Source organism: Trachemys scripta, chromosome 4, assembly GCF_013100865.1.
Source record: "Trachemys scripta elegans isolate TJP31775 chromosome 4, CAS_Tse_1.0, whole genome shotgun sequence".
In the NCBI taxonomy this organism is placed as follows: domain Eukaryota; kingdom Metazoa; phylum Chordata; order Testudines; family Emydidae; genus Trachemys; species Trachemys scripta.
This window is the reverse complement of record NC_048301.1, coordinates 10,512,091-10,525,879: the sequence shown is the minus strand read 5'-3', so window position 1 is coordinate 10,525,879 and position 13,789 is coordinate 10,512,091. Positions and strand designations below refer to the sequence as shown.

Genomic DNA, 13,789 nt, shown 5'->3' with positions numbered 1-13,789 from the left:
ATAAGCCAGCTTGCTTGAAACCAATGCAGCAGCTTAGAGCATCTCCTCCTACAGGAGGCCAGCTGATCACTGGAACAAAGTATATTCATTCTTGCATTCAGTTGTAAAGCTTTGTTAAAACAAAAACACAGTAATCTCATTCAAGCTCTGTTGCATGGAGAAAGATCTTCAGCTATTAATGCAGTACCTGCACCTGCAACTGCACAGAATCCTCTGCAGTGACCCTCTTTTGTTCAGCCTCCATTAACTGCAACATCCTTTGCTCCAGCTGTTGTTTAGACACTATTGTATCTGTAAGTTTGCTGTGCAGGCTCTGGATTTCACCGTCTTTGGCCACAAGCTTATTCTGCACATCTGCAGCAGAAACATCAAGGTTTTAATTAAACAAAATATTTAAACATTTGTAATATATTGGGAAAACTGAGCAAAAGACAGCTTTTATTTAAACAAGCACAGTAGTTTCAAACTTAACCCTTCACACTTAAAACAAACCAGGCCATAGATACCATGTTGAAATGCACTAGTTTCCGGAGACGTCAGCTGGAGGAGGTATTGAGTACACTGATGAACCATTTCCTTTAAACCCTCTATAGCTCAATGTTATTTGCCCAAGAATATATTTTTTACACACAGGAAAGGGGAGAGACAGCCATCTTTGGTAGTAACAGGAAACGACATATGTTCGTACCTTGTTGTGCTGCTTCATGTTCTGCTATCCTTTTCCTGAGATAGGCCTGGATTTCCTCCCATCTCCTCTCTGCTTCCTGCTGTTGGACCTAACAATTGAAAGTGGGAATTGGGAGAGAGGAAAAAAAGGGTCAACTTTCAAGTCCCCCTACTGACCTGTTTAACCGAGGGCATCTCTACTTTCTAGACCATGTCTACACTCAAAAAGCTACAGCAGCACAGCTGCAGCGCTTCAGTGTAGACCTCACTACAGCACCAGGAGGGGTTCTCCCTTTGCTGTAGTTAATCCACCCCCTCGAGAGGTGGTAACTAGGGCTGTCTACACCGGGGGTTAGGGTGGCATAGCTACATCTCAGGTGTGCAGATTCTTCAAACGCCTGAGAGGCGTAGCTACACCGATGTAAGTTTCTACTGTAGACCATCCCATAGCGATGTTCCTAAACCTCTATCCAATATAAGGCAGCATATGCCCCTCCCTTCCACAAACAGCAAGGCCACAGTGGAGACATCCAGCACTCAATAAGCATCACCCTAAGCCAATCCAGTCTATTTCAACAGCTTTGCAGTCCAAACTCTGAACTGAATCCCAAACAATCTAAACCACAGCTCTTTAGCAGACAAGTTTCTACAACTAACAAAGGGCAATGTCACTCGTCAAGTTCAGGCACTCCTTCCTGAATCCAGAATTGCCAGATCTTGTGTAAATCTGCATTTCCTATCCAAAATTTGGTTCAGTTGTAATCACCACCTGTCCAGCAACAGCGATTCATGGGTTCTTTCACTGCAAACTGATTTTCTTTTAGTAACAAGCTACCAGCACTCTCTGAAATTTTGAATTTCCTTTTGACAGATTTTTTTTTCCGTTATTATATGTCCACATAGGAAGAAGAGAAGCACTTCTGTTCTATCAAAGAGAGGGAATGGGGGAAATCAGGCACATCCCTGACCAGAAAAACTAGCTTACTCTTAACAAATATAGCATTTTGTTTAGATACATGCAGCTGAATAAGTTACTCCAGCCACAAGAACAAAAGGACACTTACATCATTTGAAACCCCTATTGGGACAATGCTTCCTATGTAAGTTACTACAGGATACTATACTATTCCATTCACAATTTTTTGACTGTTCAAATACGTTCAGAGATTTAAGTTACGAAAGTTTCTTTTAAAAGACAACATTTTTCCGTAGAAGTCGTTTTTACTAAATAGGAGTGTTCATAATTACTAAAATGTGCAAAATATTCAAAGCTCACCTAGAAAGGAAACATCAAATGCTGACCTGCTATTTTCCACCAATTGCAATTTTCCATTTTTATCAGACATCGAAAGAGTAAATACAGAGCTAAATGTGTAGGCTTATAGGCAATAGGTATTTTAGCAAGATTTCCTTTCAAATTTCTCATATATCCTAAACTATCAGAAGGCAGATTTCCCCACTCAAAGTATTATAGGCTTTGTTAAGGGCACAGCATAATAGCAGAGGGATAAAGAAAACAGAAGTCACCTTTAGCTGGCCAATTGTTTGCTCTGCATTTTTCTTTTGGAGTTCCTCCTGTTGCAATTTATTGTTCTTCTCCGTCAGTTCATTCACAAGTCTAGCACAATCCTGACGCAATTTGTTCAGTTCACTAGACTGCCTAAAGAAATAAGAATGACTGGTTTTTCATAACGTAATCTTAAGCAATTACAGTTCACAAGGATCGAGTCAATGAAATATCAGTAGACACTCAAATATCAATATCAAGTCAAAAGTGTACTTCTAAAAGACACGTTTAATACCAATTTACTCTCGTAGAGTAACAAGTATTTAGCGTTTCAGAATATGTACAAAATTACACAAAGAAAGCAATAACGTTCCTGACTCGAACCATATCAACTGCATGCGTCTGGGTACCACCTAATACAACAGAGCCCTGAATCTACCCTTATTGGGATCTCAGGATGCTACAGCAGCACAAATAACCCTCTTCATTGACTCAGAAGCAATATGAGTCACAATATATGAAACTTTGAATGACTTTGCTTATCCCTCTTCTCCTAAAACAACCAACAGATAATCCTCTTATTGCTACCCATTTGATGCATCTTTTATGCAGATGTTTAATATTTTTGTTAAAGTGACTTAAAATCTTAAAATATTCCAGCTCCCAAGATTACAAGATCAATATTTCTACTGAGGCCCCATGGCCAAGGGCTATATAATTAGTGTCAGACATACTGACACTTAGCACTTCTATGCTTCCTTCCATTGGAGGGTCTCTAACTTGAGCAACTTTAAGAGGCCTGCTCTTCAGAAAGTATCAAGCACCCAACCACTGAAAAATAAGTGTCTCAAATTGAGGCATCCAAAGCCAATAATCACTTGAAGATCTTGGCCTACGTGCTTAACTCATTGAGTATCAGAACATTACTCCTGAGGGTGCTGGGGGAGTGGGGCTTGGTGGGGTGGGGAGTCTGGATGTAGCTGGTTGGGGTTCAGAGGAATGATGATCTGGGTGCGGGGGTCTTCTTGTAGTACTCCAGGTATGGGTGGGGGGGGGGAGGCGGGGAGCTCACTGTGGTGGAAGTGCGAGTGCAGAGGGGCGCAGGGGGGGGGGGGGGGGGGGGGGGGGGGGGGGGCAGGTATGGGGGTAAGGGTCCGGATCCATTGGAGTTGTGTGCACAGCGGAGCAGTTCCCCTACAGTGACCCCTCTCACTGAAGCTGAGCAGGGATGGGAGCAGGAAGTGGGGGGGCAGGCAGTGCAGAGCTTCCTGTAGCTGGGGGAGAGTCTCACCCGGCCCCAGTCACTCCTTGCAGGGAAAGAGCAGGTCCTATCCTCCCCCAGCCCAGCTGAGATTAGCAGCTGAGCCTGCACAAGATAGGAGCCGCCAGCTGGGGTGTCCTCTGCCCTACTTTCCCCGCAATGATTTACCTCTCCGCTGGCTGATCCGGGCACCCGAAATAACGTGACTGAGCTGCTGGGGAGGGATGCATGAATGTTCTTGTGGCTTCCCTTTGCTTCCCCATCAGAAAGTCATTTTTCTGCGGGGAAGTGAAGAAATTTGTGGGGGACATGAATTCTGCATACATACAATGGCACAGAATTCCCTCCAGGAGTAATTGAATATAGTTATATACCAGAATAATAAAGCCATGGCTGTGGAGACGGTGTCAGTTAGTGGAACACCTAAAAGGTGGCCAGAACAGCTATCTTCAGGGAAAGCCTCATAAGTTTTAAAAAACCTGATGGCTCAGAGGCACTGAACTCCTGAACATACTTGCTTTCCATCTGGTTGGTAGAAGTACTGACAGCATCTCTCAGGATACTATTTTCCTGCTTCAGGTGGCCTATCTCCGCCTCCATCTGCTCACGAAGTTGCTGGAACTAAAATAAATACCACACATATTTTAAAGCTCTGACGAAGAGAAGTCAATAGCTGTGTAACAGACAGACACTGTTACTGTATTGTAATAGAAACTTACAATAGTCTCCGATCAAGAAAATTAATTTGGAAGGCTCTTAGGTTTTGCAGTCCACACACAAATAAATATGTACCCCAATCAAAAGCCTATTGATATTTTAAGCTCACGGAGTTGAATTAAGGACATATTTGCCTTTTAAACCAGTGTTCCCTCTTGTGTGCATGTGCCACAGTGTTCTTATGCAGCATGCAAATCTAGTAATGGTAGATCACTGAGCATTCCTGATTATGAGACTTCGTCCAATAAACACCAATAGACATTTATAAAGTAGATTCAGGGGAGGGGTTAATTTATTTCTGTGGAAGTTTGAAGTCAAGTTAAACTGAAAATGTGCACAGAAGTTTAAAGCCACAATGAGAAGATTGACTATGAATCATGATGGGGGGGGGGGGGGGAAAATCAGCCCTTTAAAATAGTTTGGGCCTTGTCTTTATTCCTGAGATTCTAACTGAAGCAAAATAAGATCCTCTCTTTTTCAGATATGCATGTGCTTTTATTGCACTCTGAACACAGTTTCTCTAAAGCACCTGTTGTCTCATGAGTTTGAGACCCCCACCACAAGGCTGCGCCAGCAGCCAGAATGCTTGATTCAGCACTGAAGAAGGCAGAGTCCATATGCCAGATGACAGAAGGGGCTGGCTAGCGAGAGCTACCAGTTTGTTGAGGGCCTATAACACATGCAGCTTAAACATTTCTTTCCTCCTCTACTGGTGCCAAACTTTCAGTGACAGCTGAAACCAGTTCCAGGACCTAGTTTCATCAGATGACTAATTCATCAGGATTTTGTATACAAAAAGGCTGTCAGACAAACATTTGCTGTTGGGGTGAGACAGAAAAAAGACAGAAGCTACTGGAGTGCCAACATTTAGCTCACACTGACATGGGCTCCAAGTTGCTCTCAATACCACACAACCCTAGAAGTTCCAGGAAGAAAAAGCACCAAAAAACCAATAGGGAGCTCAGATAACCAGGCTGTCAGCCAAACAGCATTCCCTTCTCTGCAGTCTAATTCCCATAGTTCACCAGCAGGGGGAGTTGATCTAGAATGCCAAAAAACAGGGAAGGTTCCATTTACATTCTCCCCACAGGCTTGGTTCAGGACCCTATTGTGCAGTGAGCTGTACCTAGATAGCAAAAGACCTTACTCTGGAGAGCTTACTTTGCTTCAGTAACTCTGACAGGGTGCCCTCTGATGTATGCAGAAATGCTGGAAATGTATCACTTGATTTAAAAATGTTCCCCTCAATACTGCTACAGCGCAGGAAAAAAAAAAAAAAAAAAAAGAGTGATGCTAAGATCTGAGTTTTTAGTCACTCAGTTGATATAAATACAGCCATACTTCTTCCTGCAAAGCTTTGACTGACTGTAGATGGAACAAGTTTGCCTTTGATTTTGATAAAGCTAAAGTTCTTCTTAGGTCACATTGTAACAATGTTAATGAAGGATAGCATAATGAGGGTTGAGATGACTCAGAGGACAATCTTATGGCAGAGTGGAGGATAAGTCCATCAATGGCTATTAGCCAAGATATTCAGAGATTCAACCTCATGCTCTGGGCGTCCCTAAACCTCTGACTACTACAAGCTGGGACTGGATAACAGGGTATGGATCTCTCCATAACTTGCTCGATTCTGTTCAGTCCTTCTTAAGCATCTGGCATTGGTCGCTGTTGGAAGACAGGATACTGGGCTAAATGGACCATTGGTCTGACCCAGTGTGGCCATTCTTATGTTCTTAGGGTCCTTCATGATTTTCAGTAAGGCGTTTAGCAATGCGGAGTGCATTTTATAACCCCCCTCCATGAACATATTTGCTTTTAAGAACGCTTTGCATCCAGCATGTCATTCAGAAGATTAGTTGTTAATAGCGCCAGTCCATATGTATGGCTATGAGGGCCATCTTTCTGAAGCTGGATGATTTAAATAGATTTTGCACCTCAAGAATCGCACTTTTCAATTACATAACATAAGAAGATCACAAACCACTTTATGAAGAACTGGGGGTGTTATGTCCATTGTACAGACAACGGAAGCACAGGGTGGGTAAGTCACAGAGTCTGTGGCAAAGCCTGGACTAGAACTGCAGTCACCAGATCCCAAACCTTTGCTCCAGCCAGGAGACATGCTGCTCACCCCTGGTCATTTGCAGATAAGGGAAATAACGAATGAAAGGTAGTACAGTATGTTACTTTATATGACAAGACCGGACTCTTGAAAACAAAGGCCATTTATAAGAGTTTGCTGCCTTCACCTAGATAAAGAATTTATCCTAGACTCCTCACCTCAATCACTAGAGATTCTGGGTAGCACCTGCAGTTTATTCATATGGAAACAAAATCAAGTGTTGCACCTTTTGCTAAAACACTCATTTCTCATATTAATCTATTTGTACTTCACTCAAGAAATCAAAATGGTTTTCACAGAGCTTTACCTTCATCTTCATCCCCTGGTTTTCCTGGTAGCTAACATGGATCTTGCTCTGAAAAGTACCGTGTTCCTTTTCTAGCATGTTGATGCGTTCTCTCATCTTTGTCGTAACCAAGTTGCTTCTCTCCTTCTCTGCAACCAGTTCCTTGGATAGGAAATCAGGAGAAAAAAAAAAAAAAAAAGTTAATTTCCCAGTTCCCTCAATCTCCAAAAAAACCGTAAGGCGATAAATTACTAATTACATTCCATATACGTCAGATTAGAGCCATTATCAATATTTACCCACAGAAGAATTCAAGTGTTCGGCCTGACCAGCAACATGTTTCTGATGTTTTATATAGATTTAGCATCAACATATAAGCAGATTAGACAAACACCTGTCAGGGATGGTCTAGAGAATATTTAGTCCTGCCATGAGTGTAGGGGACTGGACTAGATGACCTCTTGAGGTCCCTTCCAGTCCTATGATTCTATAATTTCACAACTAAAGTAAAATTGGATGTTGCGATGAAAAGAATGGTCTCTTGCTGCTTCAGAGAAACTGGAATAGTGTTTCTATCACATTAAGCCAAATTCATCCCTCAATTGCCTCTGTATGCCCCAGTCAAATCAATATTTTATAGGTATAACTAAGGGCAGAATGTAATTTGGCTAATGAGCTAGGAGAACGCAGTTATCGGATTGCGGCAAAAGTACAGTACATTTTAGATCCAATACGTTGTACAGTACAGATGAACTATCCGGCTGAAGTGAAAGTGGAGTTCGGTCTAATGTTCAGGTCCCCTCACTAGCCAGAGTCATTCAGTACATAACTGCTAGCATTAAATCACACAGTATAGGTTTAAATCTCAAATAATCAGTCAAGTGCAATCCAATTCGGCATCCTTAGTGCAGGATGATCAGTATGTTAAATACAAACTAAAAATATTACTATTAGAACCACATTACTGTGCAAACACTTTACAATGTCATAAAATAGGAGATAAAGCATTTGTCTTGTAGGGTCAGCAACAGTAGCATCTTCAGTATTCTGCAATTAAACCAACCTGCTTCTAAGGTTCTCGACAGGAGCAAACTGTAGCTAGTAGAAACTAGTAGCAAACACTCAACAATCCAGACTGGCTGAATTCCCTGACCAAGAGAGGATAACCAAAATGATGAATTTATGATTTTCTAATAAGGAGGCAAGTTTTATTTGGTTTAATTGTTTATTAGATGGTGCAGAGATTCCATCATCAGACAAAATTTGCAGGACTGCTTCTTGGAAGCACACACATTTGTGAGCATGCTGAAGGAAATAATGTCGACTGCAGCATTCTGCCAAGCTTCTATTAGGGTAGGTCTACACTACCCGGTAGTTCGGCGGCAAGCAAATCAAACTTCTGGGTTCAACTTATCGCGTCTTGTCTGGACGAGATAAGTCGAACCCGGAAGTGCTCGCCGTCGACTGCAGTACTCCAGCTCGGCGAGAGGAGTACCGCGAAGTCGACGGGGGAGCCTGCCTGCCGCATCTGGACCGAGGTAGGTTCGAACTAAGGTACTTCGAACTTCAGCTACGTTATTCACGTAGCTGAAGTTGCGTACCTTAGTTCGAATTGGGGGGTTAGTGTAGACCTGCCCTTAGATTAGTTAGCAAAAACATGCACAATTTACTTAGGACTACTAACTTTTATAACTTAAATAAAAGCCATCTTCTCCTCTGAGTTACAACTTTATTACCCTCATAATGCTGCTTTTCTCAGAGTAAAGTTTTCAAGAGAGTGACTTAGGATCTTATGTCCCACTGAAAGGCCTAAATCACTTTGGGAAAATGGGAATTAATCAGTCTGATGTAATGAAATGCAGCAAGGGCTTGCTTTTGAAAAGCATCTATGGGGACACGAACAGGCCATTTCTTTCACCTAACTGCTAAGGAAATCAGAAGAAGGCAATGTATTGAAAACTGTATGCTGTGTTCAACTCTAGAAAAGCTTTTAAAGCTGAAATTTAGACTTAACTCAGAAACAAGTGCGCACTTTGTCACTTAGCTGATTTACTATTTACCTCCCACTAATGAGGGGATCCTTTATAACCAGTGAGACAGATTTCTACCCATCTGGAAATAATAGACCTCTGTTTCCCACACTTAAGAAACACTTTAAATTTAATATTGTATGTGCATCAGTCGTGGGTCAGCAACAGTCTGGATATTTATCCAAACTTCCCTCATCACCTTCCTTCCACCAATGATTCAAAGTATGTATTCACAACCCCATTCTCTCTCATATCCCTCTACGCCCAATAATTTGCAACTGTGGCACCCCCTTAAAATTAGCTTACTCTGCTCTTGCCCTGCAGCGTGCCCCAGAGAACACAAACACTTCCTGCACTAGTAATTTATTCTCTCAACTCTGTCACCTCTCTTACAAAACATCCTCCCAGGAGCACTTCTCCACCTCTAAAATTCCCTTATTTCTCCTCCCAGGATCTTGCTAATTTCTTCTGAGATGCACCAGTTATGGGATAAGTTATGCCACTTTGACTAAACACCCTTTCCTCTTTTATCTCAGTGTCAGACTGAGGTATCCCACGTTGAACATATAGCCAGCGGTGTTCCCTCTAATTTTTCCCAAGCACATGCAGAATAAATTTTGTTATGTACACCACATATGTCACACATCACCTCCATAGTGGTGCACATAACAAAATTCATGTGGTGGGGATGGGGCTGAGCGGTTTGGAGAGTGGGAGGGTGAGGGCTCCGGCTGGGGGTGCGGGATCTGGGGTGGAGCCAGGGATGAGGGGCTCAGGCTGGAGCAGAGAATTTGGGTGCCGGGAGGTGAGAGCTCCGGCTGGGGCTGCGGGCTCTGGGGTGGGGAGAGAGGACTCCCCCCATCTCTCTCTCCCTGCAGCAGCACCTAGGCTGTGGCGGGAAGTGGAGGGCACTTCTGCCCGCCATGGCAGCTCCAAGGTTGGGGCCGCAGGATAGGTACCTCTCCCCCGGCCACGGCAAGTCCGGGCCAGGGTTGGGACGGGACTGCAGGAGAGGCGCCTCTCCCCAGGTTGCGGCAGGTTTCATGCCAGGGCTGGGAAGGGGCACCTTTCCCCGCCACAGCAGGTCTGGGGTTGGGGGAGAGGCATCTCTTCCCGCTGCAGCCCTGAGTGCCTGCGCGGCGCTTAATAGGCTGCAGCGCGGCCACACAGCTTAGAGGGAACTTAGGTAGCCAGTCTACCTGTCCCTTGGCCACATTTCCCCCCCTTTCTTGCCTTTCAAAACTATCCCAGTATTTCTCCCCCATTGTGCAAAACCTTCCAGGTCATTCCAGCCACTCCATATCTCCTTTTGCAAGCTTCGGGAGCTTGGAGACGACCAACTCCTATTGCATTCACTTCCCATGCCTCTTTTCATTCTCCTTCCATTTCAGCAGAGTGAAGGGGCGGAAGTCAATTTTCTTCACCAGGTTACAGTCCTCAAGTTCAAGGGCTTCCTGCTCTACTCACATTGTCCACCTACCGTTATTGCTCTATGCTGCCGATTTCGCCGTCTTCTTTGTGCTTGCATTACTCTGCTCTTCCGGGTTTTCTTTCAACCACTCCTACTGCTCTTTCCGTGTCTCCACCAGTAGTTCTTCCCTTTCACTCTGCATGCCACCTTCCCCAATGTTCTGTCCTTGTTTCCCCCCGTCCCTTTTACATCTCATTGAGTCTCATAGGTTCAGCCTCCAGCTACACATGAATTACTCCCAAGTCTCTCTCTACCACACCCTCTGTTCAGTCTTACAGGTGCCCTTCCAGTAACTCATCCTGAATGCCCCCCACAGCCAACTTCCTCTTCTCCAAACCGTTTGCTAGCACTGTTAATACCACTCCCCACCCGTCCCCACTCATCTGCCCAGGCTCTCAACTTCAATATCTCGTTGGACTTTCCCCTATACATTTCTAAAAGTCAGTCCTTCCCACTAAAAGCCTTGTCCATACCCGTCATTTCAAGCCTTCCTGCTTCTACCTCTATTCCCCTCCACTCCACCGCAAGTGCTACTGCAAAAACAGTCTCTTCTCCAGCCTACTATAACATCTACCAATTGTTGTACAGGATTCTCTTCACTTTTGTTAGGTTTTGCCTTCTTCTGAAATGTTCAAATTAAGCAAGTCTGAAGACTGTTTTATATTTAGCTATATGAAACCAGTGTCCTATACAATTAAACTGTTAGAGATTGGATATGGTGAACATAAACCTGGCAGGCTAAAACAATCAAGAATCTAAGCTTTCTGTGCCTTCCCCATTTAAAAAAAACAAACTCAATTCCACTGATCATTGTGCGTAGGAACGTGGGAGCTTGTGGATATCAGAAAATGGACCAACTGAAAATCGTGGCATATGAATATCTTTAATATTAGAAACCACAATACTTGACACTCAGCCTACTTATACTGATGAAGAGGATGCTTATGTTTACCACATTATGCTCACAACTTTTTAAAAATAATCACATACTCCATTAACTGAAATATTGGAGTTATATCTTGAAAGCTTCCTGGAAACTAGAGCAATACAAATGCACTAATAATGGCATTTGGTGGAGGGGAAAAAAAAAAAAAAAAAAAAGGAATTTATTAAGGCTAAGTCTAAGAGAAAAATCTCTCCTTTTGATTCACACTGATCTCATTAAAACTAGCAACTAGTGACTTTACTGAAATTCCATGAGGTTCCTTGTTAGTTTCCTTTCAATTCCATATCTGTTCCCTTCAATATATTCACCTGAGTTAGCTGCTTGCACTGATCCTTTGCAACCACAGCTTCTTCCTTCAGAGCAGCAAGCATTTTGTCTTTTTCTTGTAGCTGGTGTACAGTTGCAGCTGAATCTCCCTTACTAGCCTACAGCAAAAGGATATTAAAAGTGATCAAACATGCAGAAAGTATTAAAACTGTATTATCGATTATGGCATATACTGAAAGTTGCAGTAATCATGACTGGGGTTTTGTTTTTTTTTTCCTCCTTCAGCTAATGCCCACTGCTACACAATCATTTGTCAGCCTGCTACCTGCAACGTAATGCATGAGAAGGGGTTTTGAGTCTGCTACAAAAGGCCTCTAACAAATTTCATTAGACCAGGAGATGCTTTTAAAAACACATAGCACAGCAGGTATAGCTGCACTGGAGCAGATTATTCTCCACATTTTAGGTCAGCTAAGAAGGTGGTGGTTTGGGGAGAAGCTATCTTCAGAAGTAGTAAAAAAGTTATGTGCTGCTATGACACAACACGCTTGGTCTCCTAGAGCATCTTACTACTTAATAGAGGAAATGTTGCCCTGGGATTCCCCTCCACATATAGCAATGACAGCCGAAACATTGTACTTGCCAGAATATTACTCTGCGGCAAAGTCTATCAACATGATTGAATCACGTTGATCCTAGGAGAGGGTTAATATATAAAACTCACACTTGTCCTAGATGTTATTGTAAAGCTATATGCAAACAGAAGGGAAGAAAAGGGAACTGGGCAGATTCTAGATTTGACAGATTCCTGTGACCTCTGCTGCACATAGACGTTTTAGAACTCAGCGTGACTCATGGCAGACTTACTAAACGTTTTTGAGACTATGTAGCAATTTCTAGATTAAGTCTGATAATTGGTAAAATATCTTGGAGATCCATATTCCGTTTTCTTTGAAATTTGTCAATTAATAGTTCCATCTTCATTTTGTGTTTGTGGCAGCGAGAAAGGTAGAAGGCACGTGAATACTTAGAGGTAGGGTAAGCCAATTGTTTGATAGCAGCTCAATAATACAAAGCAAATACCTTCTTCACTTGATAAAGTAACTGACAACAATATTGCCTGCTTTCCTCTGCAGAGTCCGAGGGCCACAGCTACTAACCTTTATAGTGAACCCCTGAAAAGGTACACAGCGAAAAGGGAGCTTTTCTATAAAAGCATATTGTACATACACATGTGCACACGCACATCCAGCCTGTGCTATTGATTGGGTAATATCGACATTTTCACCTGCTAAAGTTAACACTTACTGGGTTATAGAAGCCAAGACTTCTACTATGTTTCGAACAGCTCCCTTCAAATCAATAGCAACAAATAGACATACATCATGCAAACCAGGGGCCAGGCTGTATTAACGAGACAGAATACTACTGAAAAGTATCACCGCTATACACACTGATTTTACACAAAACACCATCCACACAGTGTTCTGGTCTGGTCTCCCCATCCCAAGAAGAATATAGTAGGAATGTAAAGGTTCAAGTTAGGTGACAAAGTGATTTTAGACATAGAAAAACATCCATGAGAAATTAAAAGTATCAGGACCACTTTGGGGATTCATAGTAGATTGCACAAGGGTAGTTGAAATAACAAATGTCAAAATATAATTCTTTGGATGTCAACAAATGGAAAGTTATAAAAAGGAAAGTTTCCACAAAATGCATAATTAGCCTGTGGAACCCAATGCCACAAGCTATGAAAGCAAAAAGCCTAGTAGATTCGAGAAGTTTAGATATTTATATGAATAAGCATCTGACAGCTGACTAGCTAAGATAAAATGTGTAAGGGATATCACTCCTTCAAGACACACGATGCAGTGACTGCTGAGTTTAATCAGAAAGCTTCCCAACTAATGGAGAGATAGGCAATAGCATGCTTATTGGGGTTTTGCACCTTCCTTTGAAGCATCAGGTACTGACAAAGGATATTAGACCAGATGAACCATTGGTCTGACTTAACATGACAATTCCTGTGTCTAGAACGTATTGAAGATGAAGAAGTGCATTATCTGTTTTCAGGACCACAATTAGCTGCATACATAGTACATTAGATTTTTCACATAGGACAAGTTATCAAACGATCTTCAAGACCTACAGTAAAATTGCTGTGGGGCCCAGGTAATGTGGCTGCTTTAGCAGTGCCGCCATCTTGTAGGTCTTGCCTTCCGAAACGTATGGCTCTATTTTTTCCCCCCAACCAATGTTCATTTTACATGCGTGCAAAGCCAATTCTCAACCTACCAGGCCAGGACCTAGTACAATAACCAGTATATATATACTGATAGCTGACCATTGACTTGTATACACAAACAACGCTGAGTGAGTAGAAAATGAGGTGTTCTGGAAACGAATGCAAGATCTTCATGACAGCCATTATTCGGGCAAGTCACATTTTTGGACTAGCTAACTTAATAGTGTCCCTTCGAAACACCTGTGTATTAAAAATAAAAATAGTA

General features: G+C 42.6%; 1 protein-coding gene across 10 annotated transcripts in view; it reads right to left on the bottom strand.

The window, feature by feature from the left end:
- The window catches only part of KTN1 (kinectin 1), a 113,089-nt gene that overhangs the window by 54,326 nt on the left and 44,974 nt on the right, over positions 1-13,789 (bottom strand). For 9 of the 10 annotated variants that reach the window (XM_034767846.1, XM_034767850.1, XM_034767845.1 and 6 more), the window contains 6 exons: positions 11,318-11,434; positions 6,584-6,724; positions 3,949-4,055; positions 2,194-2,326; positions 689-776; positions 188-354 (listed from right to left, as the gene is read on the bottom strand). In XM_034767846.1, coding sequence (XP_034623737.1) covers positions 188-354; positions 689-776; positions 2,194-2,326; positions 3,949-4,055; positions 6,584-6,724; positions 11,318-11,434 — 753 coding nt within the window. The remainder of the gene's footprint in view (positions 1-187; positions 355-688; positions 777-2,193; positions 2,327-3,948; positions 4,056-6,583; positions 6,725-11,317; positions 11,435-13,789) is intronic. The other variant, XM_034767847.1, reaches the window with a different exon arrangement.